Raw genomic sequence first — 11760 nt, 5'->3', positions numbered from 1 at the left:
TAAGGTCATCTTTAAAATGATGCTTCACTTGACCACTCTTGTCATTTAAGATTCTTGAAAAGATTGCCACCCACTTTAAATGAATGATCTTACATCCGTTAATTTACAATCAAAAGATGCCTCCCTTAAAGGCAAAATCGTCCTTTTTTAGGGATTTCTAAAAATTGCAGCTGGAAATATGAATATATATAATGGATAATTGATTTGAATCAAAGCGGATGGTGACTACTTTAGTTAAATTGGGGTTAACTGAAGTTATTCTGTTATTTATTAATAAATTTCTAGGATCGAGGTAGTATACCAGGGACTAGAAGCACAAATGCAACCCTCACAATACATGTAGACGAGGAGAACTCTATTTCCCCTTCACCAATGTTCAGTTCATCATATTATACAGCGGTTTATACAAAAGTTTCAGACAGTAATGATTACATCACGTTAAATACAGACATAATTTTAAGCGACGGCGATTACGAAAATACAACATTTGTAATACAAGGAGGTAATACTAGACACTTCTTTGATATGAGGGTAGTTTGCTAAGTAACTTGGTTTGATGTTGCAGAAAACAATTGTAGTATCTTTAATAGTCTCCTCGAAGTCTAAGGCACTTGCTGAAAGACTTCTGCAGTTTCGCAAATCCATCGTCCAAATTATTTACTTCTAGGCTTTCTCAATATCTGTGTACAAGCTCTGTTCAAAAACTATCGCAAATTTTGTATTTTTTCAGAAATTATTTATTTATTCATGAATATCTATTTTGTCCTCTTCAAAATAATCCCCACCAGATATTATACACTTGTGCAAACGTTTTTTCCAATCCTCGAAGCACTTCAAAGAATTATTTTTTGTGATCTTGTTCAGCTCCTTCTTCGATGCCATCCTTATCTCCTCATTCGTAGCGTAGCGTCGTCCTTTCATAGGCCTCTTCAGTTTTGGGAACAAGAAAAGTCACAAGGGGTCAGATCTGGGGAATATTGTGGCTGCGTGTCTATTGTTTTTGGCAAAAAATTCGCGCACAAGCAACGATGTTTGAGCTGGGACGTTTTGTTCTTTCACAATCCGGGTGTTTCTGGCGGATTGCTTCACGCAAATTTGCTCATAAATTGCATAAAATAATTTGAAGTGGTCTGTATTCTGTCGAAATTGCCAGACGCGGATCGCGATTTCGATCTTTTTGGATCTCATCAGCGCGTCGCAGACAGCTCCGACAGAACACAGACCAAGTTTTACCTGCTGTCTTAACAGTGCGTTTTAGAAAATATCGCCAATTTTAGGATTACGTATGCTCCAACAAGGTCCATTTAAATATATGGATATTTACTTGCTGAAACGAATCCCGGCGTAGCTCACCTCAACGTGTTAGGCACGTTACCATAATCGTCAGGCAGTTTCGACAGAATACAGACCACTTCGAATTATTTTATTAGATTATGGTAACGTGCCTATCACGTTGAGGTTAGCTACGCCGGGATTCGTTTCAGGAAGTAGATATCCATATATTAGTTGGAGCATACGTAATCCTAAAATGTAGCATCGTACTACAGATGGCGTTTAGCGCGCCATTTGTGGTATTTTCTCATAAATTGCAGGTAATATTTTTTATTGACCGTTCTATCCTGTGGCAAGAACTCACACCCCTGCAATCGAAGAAAACTGTAAGCAAAACCTTCACATTGGACCTTACTTGGCGCGCTTTTTTCAGTCTTGACTCTCGCGGCAGCTTGGATTGGGATGATTGAGCTTTGATTTGCACGTCATAACTATAAACCCATGATTTGTTACCAATTATGACCCTCTGGAGCAAATTTGAGCAAAATTAACTGAACATTCAACATAGACGAACTTGTCGGTATAAGTGAGAGGCATGAGTACCAATATAATACCACAAAAAAAATCGAAAATCGAATATACGTAACCCGCGGAAATTCAAAATTCGCATTACTTTTTGAACAGACCTTGTACCTATACAAATGACGGTAATGTCATGTGTTACTGGCCAGGTTATTTAACAATCAGCCCCTATAACAAAGTTATTAAAGTAACATTTTCTATTGTAGATTATAGCAACTATTTCAGTTGTAATCCGGAATCGGATAAACTAAACTTAGTTCTTTCTGGAAATATTCCGGATGATATTCTAACTACCAATTCCTATATCCTTGTACCGATCCAAGCATCTCGAGCAACCGCTGATTATGTAGGGACCACGGTTGTTGTGGTAGATTTATCAAATATTATTGAACCCGGAGTATCATCCCCTGTTTTCGCTTCGTCGTACTATTTAGTAACGTACACTGTAAATGAAGATGGCAGCGATAGTATTAGTGGCGAAACGTCGATAACTTTAAATGACAACGATTACCAAAATACTAACTTCTCTTTAGCAGGAGGTACACAATTATTTTGGTTTTTAGGTGTGGCATTTAATTTAGATTTTGTTTTCTAGAATACAGAACATTCTTTGAACTTGATTATTCAAATAACCAAATTAATTTAATATTACTCGGTGATTTGCCGGAAGATGTTCTCTACAATACAGAATTCGCTCTACTTACTGTAACGGCAACTCGTAATGGTGCAGAAGCTAATGGGAATACGGTTATTGTTATAACACTGCCAGGAGAGCAATGTACAATAGGTTCGAATTTCACAATCTGCTCTCGTTTTTCGTATTATTCAAAATTCATCGTCTTGTAAGGGCTCGTATTTGGCAATATCCTGCTGATACTTATCAGTAATGCAGAATAAAGCAGCACTACCAAAACTAATTAGCGGTGAATTTAGTTTTGATATAATAACGCATATACGATTAATTTGTGGAATTTTATATTGAACTTAATCTACTTTACAGCTTTAATTACACTACAGTCGACTCTCGATAATTCGAAACTAGAGGGACTCTAAAATATTACGAATTATCGAGTGTTTGAAATACCAAATGGTTCGAAATATAATTTTTCGAACTTTTAATCTGTATACAACGAAAAACTAACAATAACTAAAACATAACTAAACAAACCAATTCGTGCGGAAGTGTGTGTCAAACTGATCATAACAAAAACAAAGGTTCGATGTTACGATGATACACGTTTGAACTTGCCTCAAAATGTATGTACTTACAATCTTTCTGTCTCTTTATCTCTGCAACTTCGAATTGTCGAGTGTTTGGCGCCGATGCGTTCGAATTAGCGCGTCGTTTTGTTACGTAACAATGATTTTTTCGTTCGAATTACGAAGTGCATAAAAATGTATTGATTTAGTTCGAAATATAAAGAGATTTTGTAGGGAACTCGTGATAACTTTGAATTATAGAAAGGTTCGAATTATCGCAGGTTTGAATTAACGAGAGTCCACTGTACATACATCGATCGAATCTAAATCTTATTGATTTGAATCTCTGATGTGAGTCTGAATGATGTTGCGAATCTCTTCGCTTTAGAACGATGTTGGGCAGTTAATAAAATCACAGATGATAATAATAAGGCTAGAAGTTAATAAAAGCTGAACGGTTTTCCCGTGAGAAGTTAATCGTGAATTAAATTCTACGAAGAACGAGAGTAATTTTCTATAAAATATTATATTGTATACCCCTTATTTAATTTGTTGAAAATTTATGCAGAGTCAACCACAGCCTACCCAACCACGTTAACCACCGAGGTAGTAACGGTAACAGAATGTCCCACGCCCGTCACTTGCCCTCCCTGTGACGAATACACCACACTTACTTCAGATATCCCAACATCAAATGGTCCAATAGATACAACACCATATACAACACCGTTTACTCCTACAGAACAACCAATAACTTGTCCTCCGTGCACTACAGTTTCAGACGTAGTCTCCACAACAACAGATTATACAGGTACAGGTACCTCTTTTTGTTATATGTGAATTCAATTTTCGCAACGGGATTGTAATTGTTTTAGTGCCTACAATCGTCACGGACTCGACTACACAAAATCCAATCACAACTGAATGTCCAACTGTGACAACTGAATGTCCAACTGTAACAACTGAATGTCCAACTGTAACAACTGAATGTCCAACTGTAACAACTGAATGTCCAACTGTAACAACTGAATGTCCAACTATAACAACTGAATATCCAACTGTAGCAACTGAATATCCAACTGTAACAACTGAATATCCAATTGTGACAACTGGAAGTCCTATTGTGACAACCGAATGCCCACCGAGTACTTGTGATTGCCCTACTACCCCCACATTCACTTCAAACACACCGGTCACATATACTACTTACACCTATACAGAAGGTACATCAATACTATAAATATAAATTTTCGTACAATTCTATTTTATCCTATTGGATTGGGCATCAATTGGAAGCTTAATATTATTGACTTCCGAAATTTTAAAAACTCGAAATGTCGGAGTCAATGATTTATCGGTTTTTTTCTATCATCTTCGTTTTACACATATGGTAATAAAAACAGAAATAAATATAAATGTCATTGTCCAAAATTGACCCTCGGTCGCTCCTACGATTAGCAAGTGAATCCACAAGTCTGATAAGAAGACTTAAAATTGGGTTTCGATTTTTGCTTGTCTTACANCAACTGAATATCCAATTGTGACAACTGGAAGTCCTATTGTGACAACCGAATGCCCACCGAGTACTTGTGATTGCCCTACTACCCCCACATTCACTTCAAACACACCGGTCACATATACTACTTACACCTATACAGAAGGTACATCAACACCAAAATATAAATTTTCGTACAATTCTATTTTATCCTATTGGATTGGGCATCAATTGGAAGCTTAATATTATTGACTTCCGAAATTTCAAAAATTCGAAATGTCGGAGTCAATGATTTATCGGTTTTTTTTCTATCATCTTCGTTTTACACATGTGCTAATAAAAAAAGAAATAATTATAAATGTTATTGTTCAAAATTGACCCTCTGTCGCTCTTACGATTAGCAAGTGAATCCACAAGTCTGATAAGAAGACTTAAAATTGGGTTTCGATTTTTGCTTGTCTTATAGTATTTTTTCTTTTATTGAAAATTTCAATAATGCCTTTATTGTTTACCTTACGTTAGTAGTTTTAGAAAAAACGAAATATGTATGATTTATAAAATCATAATTCCTGTTTTAGCACCTACAACACAGCCTTCTACCGCTATTATAAACTTCGATAATTCGTATTATACTTTCGGTCTTCAGCCTCTTCACGCGATTGGGGTAATTGGTTCGGTTTCTGCAACATCCTCAATGGACGAAAGTATAATTTACAGTATTGCCGCAAGTAACGGTAATCTAATACATCAACGCATTCAAAACGTACATTTTTGCCCATTGAGATAATCGTTTTCAGGCTCTACTTTACCCTCTCAGCTTACTATAAACGAACAAACAGGAGAACTAGTAACAAGTGATTACATTACTAGTGGTTCTTACTATCTCGTTGCTACAGCTACAGGCTACACCAGTGGTAGCACTGATAACGCTTTCGTATTTGCCGTTTAGTTTTTTCTATTGACTATTTACTATTTTATTCTGACTGTTTGGCATTTTTATATTGATTAATCGTTTTACTAATTAAATACTTACCTTTAATTGATTTATATACTAATGGAAAATGGATTACCATTTAACGTCTTGTTTTTATCTATTACGTTTCATAAATATAATTCTTCTATAAAATGTGATTCACACTTACAATAAACATAATCAGATAAAAAACATCAAAGTGATACACGATTAGTGAAGAATTTACTATGATGTTTAAAATACGGTTTCCTTTCTAAAAACCTTTTCAATCATTTTGTGTATATATTATATTGTGGATTAGCTTCTAGTAATTTTCAAATCAAAAAATATCCAAAGTTAACTTTAGGTTCTTCCCTGTTGTTTTTTATCTTTATTGTTTCCGATAATTCTGTCAAAATTGATCCAATTTAAAAAGAAATTTGTCACTTAATCTTTATTAATTTATGGCAACAAAACATGTATGCGCTTTGTTGCAAGGTTATGCATACAATTGGTACTAATTATTTTAGTAACAAAACAAGTACCTGTCCGTATTTGCTAAAAGAAAATATTTAAAACAAGAAACAGTNAAATCTTTGAAACAATATTTTATAGATTTCCTAAATAGCCTCGGAATTTTATTTACATTTCCGGTAACATATACAATTTTCAAAATTTACCTCACATGTTTAATCATCCGTTATTTTTGGGTTGGATCTTAAGGTTTACGTATAACACATTATAAAAGCTTCGTTAATTTTCGTGAAGACCCAAACTCAATAATGTTTTCTATTTTTTTATTATTTATTTCATGAGAAAGACATTTCTTCACTTTCTCTCGAGTAGTTTTTAGATTCTAGACTTTTAGTACTACTACAGTTTGCACTATGATTTTGGATCTCAATTAATCCCCTTTGAATTTGGCATAGCAAAATTAGCAGGCAGAAATATAAACCGTCGGATAATTAATAAATAAATAATAAAAATCGGTCTTCATGCTAACTTCAAATGAAATACCTATGTAGATTTTTTTTTCAAAATACATAGTGTCTTTTTCCATCTTGACGGCCGGACAATCGCTACTTCGAATGAGATAGTGGTGGCACATTTAATTGGGCATGACACGACGAAAATTAACCGTGAAAGTCAAAAATTAGCCGCGATCTGAAAACCAATTTGCATGTCAACTTCAAATGGTGTTAGCATGTAAAAATCGGTTAGAGACAGCCAGAAGCGATCTCATAATTAGCCGCTAATTAATTGCTAATAATGTAGACTACTAACTAAGGGGTTTGAATGTGGTTTTCAAAGTAGCGTCTTTTAAGATCTTGGCCAACCGAAATTATAGTAGGCATTCTAAAATGAGCTTAAAATTTACTGAAAAAAGTTAAACCTAATCCGTTATAATTTAAATGGAGTACCTACCGTCTAATCTACAAAGATTTAAACATCGATTTTCCATTAATTTATTAATTAGCACGTGAAGGGAAACATTTTGAATCCTTGATAAAAGTAGCGCTATGTGTTCGATGTTGTATTATTATTTTTTTTATTTCAGTCGTTTTCGAAATAAATAGTACCACAGGAAGTTTACAAACTGTTGGGTCTATTGATCGCGAATGGGAAGGAATTTCTGGCATGTACGTTTCACAGTTTACGGTCCGTGTTAGGCTTATAGGTATCAATGAAACCTCTGAACCGACGCTTGGAGATAATGCTACATCCTTCTATTCCTACGAAAATCCTGTTTATAGAGAATTTTACCAAGAAGAAGCAAGAGCGTGGGTCAATGTAGAAGAAAAACTTTATAACGTTCCTAAAGACACGGTTGTATCCGTAATCGTTGATGATATAAACGATAATCGTCCAGTATTTACAGCGGGATCCTTGGTGGTAGTTGGATATCCTGAAAATGATATTGTTGCAGATGTTGCACCTGCATCACTTGTAACAGTTGAAGTAAAGTCTTCTTGTATTTTTGCGTCTTCTTCCGGCTTTTGTTAAGCAGAAATTGTTGACTTTTTAGGCTACTGATGCAGATATAGGTTTAAATTCATTGGTAAGATATTCCACTGATAGTGATTCCATTGTGGTTCATGAATCTACCGGGGTTGTTTATATTGGTGCAAATATTTTTGACGATGGTGACCAAGAAGAATATACGGTTACAGCAACTGACAGAAATGGTAGCAGCGATGGACTTTCTTCAACTTTAAGGATTCAGGTTCGAATGTTCGATATTGAATATTGTTGACTTATTTATTTAAACTGTATCGAAATTCGTTGGTATGGCCTACAAGTCATAAAAGAATATTATTTTCAAAATAACTTGCAATAAATTGAAACATGAGGAAGTAAAATCTTAGAATTTGTATTAATTAACTTCTTCCACAGTTGTATTAACTGAGGTGAATTTTTTAACATACTTTTCATTCTATTTAAATATATTTAGTATCCTTTAGGTGAAAAAGTTGGAAGATGAACACCTTACTATTGTAATAGTTCCTGGTGCAACGCTAGAGGATGCTGATACTGTATTAGAAACAATTTCAGCAGCGTCCGGTTATTCCGTTAAAGGATTAACAGCGAGCGTGATACCTAGCAGCGTTCAATCGAGGAGATTAAGGGCGGCTTCCGATTACGCCTTAAAATTAATTACATATGCGTTTGATTCTAACAACAATTTGATTGAAACAGAGAACCTACAAGAGTAAGTTTCACTTAACGTTTGCTTCTATTCCTTGTTTTTGCCACTAATTATTGTTGAACATTATTGAAATCAACTATCTACTAATGTAGCAAATACCTACAGTACGCGGCGCTGTCTGTACTCATTCAACGATTAACATATTTAATAACTACTCATTTCTTCAAATAAATTGAAGAATAGTAGTTAATTATCAAAAAATACTTTTAAATATTATGTCCTTGTGAGATATTATAAAAATCAGAGTCAAGTTTGGGACAAGAAAATAATTTTATATCACCACCACTGTTTACGTTTTATCTTTAGTGTACACGGCATCCTCAGAGTTGATTGTTAATTATTAATTTATTAAATCGGGGGATGCAGTCGAACCTGCTCCTTTAATATTTTCGTATTTCCTCGAGGACTTTAGTTACTCACGTCCATGAATGTAAAACTTTTATGCAGTGAAAACACACTGTACAGTGAAATGTGCTGTCTGGAATCGAGGTATATCATGGTATAATGCGTATAGAGACAACTAATGGTTCTTTTTTATTGTCTACTGTTAAACCGGATTCGATGGCTGTTTGCACAAAGATTTGCATTCTGCTTGATGCAGAAACGGTCGCGTGAATGTGCTTCTTAATAGTAAATCTGTACATTATTTGCCTTAAGTTTTTATAGGGAACGTTAATGTAAAGATGGATCCAAACTAGCGAGAAATTCAAAGAGAAATATTAATGAAATTTTTTTCTAAAAATTTAAGTTTTGTCGCTATCGTAAATATCACGCATTCTTAAATAGTTCCGGAAAGCTTCTCGTCGGTGACTGTTATTCTGTAGTCTATGTTGGGCCCCCGAATGACTAATGATTATGACAGTAGCTGTCTGCTCTCGCCAGCGCTATACATTAGTCACCGCTGCGATATCGATCGCAGCCCGCGGTGTTCGTCTGTAGCACTTGCGATACGTTGGCGTTTGGACGCATAGTGTATAAGCATCTTTATATTGACGAAACTCATTTGGTATCTTGTATTGGTCTGACTCTTTTTTCCAGAGCAATTGCATCCGCCAACACGTCTGACGCTTACGGTGCAATTTCTTGGACGGCATTTTCTAGAAGTGCAACGGCCACTTCGGCAACAACAACCGGTTATCTTGTTTCAGTCATTGTGTTAAGCATTCTTTTGGGCCTTTTTGTTGTGGCTGCGGCTGCATACTACTTCAGATATTACAGAAGGTATTTTAATAACTAAAACCATTAAGTAAAAGACATGTTGCTGTCCACTTCCACTTCATCTACCACATTTATAATGTTTAGAGATGGAGGTTTATAAAATTGTGATAAAGCATAGGCAAATATGGATATATCCCTTGGTTGGAGTGCTTTTGTGTTTTCTGTAGTGCCATTCTTCTTAATTAAAAAAATCAAATGTTTCTATTTATTTTATCATCTTCTTGTTTTCCATATAATCATACAGTTAGTTAAAATTCTATACAATTCCACACCTGAAGAAAAGGGTTCGATATTTAGGATTGATTGATTGATTTACCACAACGCCCTTGCCGTATTCCTGAGGAGGGTGCCAACATATGTATATGCCAAGGAATTAGACTCGCCGAAGAAGAAAAGACAATCCTGCTCCCCGTTAGTCATCAATCCCGAATATCGAACTATAATCTTCTCGTCATACGTAAAGAATTTCATTTCATGTGTTGAGACTAAGATGAAAATTTAGTAATTGATTGAAACCAAAGTTATGATTAGGTGTATAATTTTGGTGAAAATTAATCAAAACTGGAAAGTTTATAATCAGTAGTTAGTTAAATATAAGCCAGGAAAACTCACGCTTGGAAAATTTGTTAATTGTAGCCAGCATAATGATTTTCTTTTTTTTTATGTTGATAAAATAATCAGAACTTGGCTACTTTGCGTCCTAGCTAGTGATGAAAAACACATGTTATAATTAAATAATGAAAAGTTAGAAAACTCAAAGGAATTAAATTTGGGTTTTCACCTTTTCACGACTTATTTATTTTGGCACAGTCGTATTAGTTTATCCCAATATTATCAATGTTAAAATTTCTAATGGAGAAGCATAGAAGACAGATAACATTAAACCTGTTAAAAATAATCTTGTTGCTTCTAACAAGTTGTCTATTTTAGACGAACAACAGATATTTATGAGAAAATGATGGAAGAAGATGGATCTCCCACCTTTAGGAAGAACGAGAGAACTTCGCATTCGTAAGTAATCTTTCAAATAAATCATTGTGTCACTGTTATTTAAACTAACGTCAAGCATACATAAAAGATTATAAACAAAAACTATTACTTGTAATATTTCGATTAATTGTGAGTATACATACTATTTCTATTCATACGTATACTTGAAGAGATTACTTAAACGTTAACTTTTAGGAGTACTAAAAAGTCTGATTTATCCACTCGAAGGCCAACAAATTTTATTTTCAATCCTCCTCCTCCTGAATCTGGTGGCAATATTCGTGATAATAGTTATGAGTAGGTTTATTGAATTAATATTAACAGTTTATAATGCTTCTTTATTACAACCTATATTATATAGGTGTATTTACGTAATGTTTCAGAATTTCTTCAAAACCTAATTTAGCCAATGGAGGATCTAGAGAATTTTCATTTAACCCTTCTACTAGAGATGAAGACGGCAATGGTCTAGAGGGTGAAATATACCCGTACGTTTAATAATTTATTATTATAAGAATTTGTTTATTGTTTTAACCGAAATGTAACATCTATGTAGGGTGCCTGTCGTCTTAAACCAAATTTTTGAATTTCCGAATTTTTTCCTCATTTTTCCTTGTATTAGGTAGTAAACTCCTTGACGATTACTCGTTTTTCAATTTTTTGGGGGTGGTTGGAGCTCTATTTGTTCTGTCTAATTAGGTTAAAATCGACTCAGCATTTTGTGATGTCTTTAGCTTTTTTAGTAGCTTCAACAGGTTTACAGCGTAGGTTTGATCAATATTTTTGCGTATAAGTGCCCTAGACAAAAATTCTCAGTCACTCTCCAGTCTTTCAATGTCTCTGAGAGCGTCTCTCACAGTCTTTCAGGGTTTCTCAGCTATTGCCTAGGTGTTTTTATGGATTTCTCACAGTCTCTGTATGAGAGACTCGAACGATAAAATTGTTAATTCAGAGATTCGAGTCTCTCACAGAGAGACTGAACGAATAAAAGTGAAAAATTGAGAGACTGGTGTCTCTCGTAGAAAGACTGGGATCTCTAAAATATGTTGAAAATTTTAACCATGTCTATCGAGACAACACTTATTAAGAGATTCGAGTCTCTCGTTCAGAGATTGGATACAAAATGGGGATCTCTCTATGAGCGATTCGAGTCTCTCGTTCAGAGACGCTAAACAGTTTTTTCTCTCAGCGACACCAGAGAAACTCGATAAAAGACGGAGACTCGAGTCTCGCTTTCAGAAACTCTGAGAGACTGAACATTTTTATCTCGAGTGATTATCGACGCACAATTTAACAAATATAAAAACGAAACAAATATAATAATTTTTTTATTAAAAAATTATT

At 34.6% G+C, this 11760-nt stretch overlaps 2 protein-coding genes across 2 annotated transcripts in view; both read left to right on the top strand.

The window, feature by feature from the left end:
- The window catches only part of LOC108732506 (uncharacterized threonine-rich GPI-anchored glycoprotein PJ4664.02-like), a 9378-nt gene extending 3880 nt beyond the window's left edge, over positions 1–5498 (top strand). The window contains exons 5-11 of the mRNA XM_025974348.1: positions 286–502; positions 2061–2393; positions 2450–2641; positions 3623–3865; positions 3930–4277; positions 5128–5283; positions 5347–5498. Coding sequence (XP_025830133.1) covers positions 286–502; positions 2061–2393; positions 2450–2641; positions 3623–3865; positions 3930–4277; positions 5128–5283; positions 5347–5498 — 1641 coding nt within the window. The remainder of the gene's footprint in view (positions 1–285; positions 503–2060; positions 2394–2449; positions 2642–3622; positions 3866–3929; positions 4278–5127; positions 5284–5346) is intronic.
- A 1533-nt stretch (positions 5499–7031) lies between these two features.
- LOC108732532 overlaps positions 7032–11760 on the top strand; it is a 6009-nt gene continuing 1280 nt past the window's right edge. The window contains exons 1-7 of the mRNA XM_018463400.2: positions 7032–7460; positions 7528–7725; positions 7964–8211; positions 9247–9429; positions 10357–10437; positions 10612–10713; positions 10800–10904. Coding sequence (XP_018318902.1) covers positions 7140–7460; positions 7528–7725; positions 7964–8211; positions 9247–9429; positions 10357–10437; positions 10612–10713; positions 10800–10904 — 1238 coding nt within the window. The 5' untranslated portion in view covers positions 7032–7139. The remainder of the gene's footprint in view (positions 7461–7527; positions 7726–7963; positions 8212–9246; positions 9430–10356; positions 10438–10611; positions 10714–10799; positions 10905–11760) is intronic.

Source organism: Agrilus planipennis, unplaced genomic scaffold (genome assembly GCF_000699045.2).
Source record: "Agrilus planipennis isolate EAB-ADULT unplaced genomic scaffold, Apla_2.0 scaffold48, whole genome shotgun sequence".
NCBI lineage: Eukaryota > Metazoa > Arthropoda > Insecta > Coleoptera > Buprestidae > Agrilus > Agrilus planipennis.
This window is presented reverse-complemented; position numbering and strand designations above follow the sequence as displayed.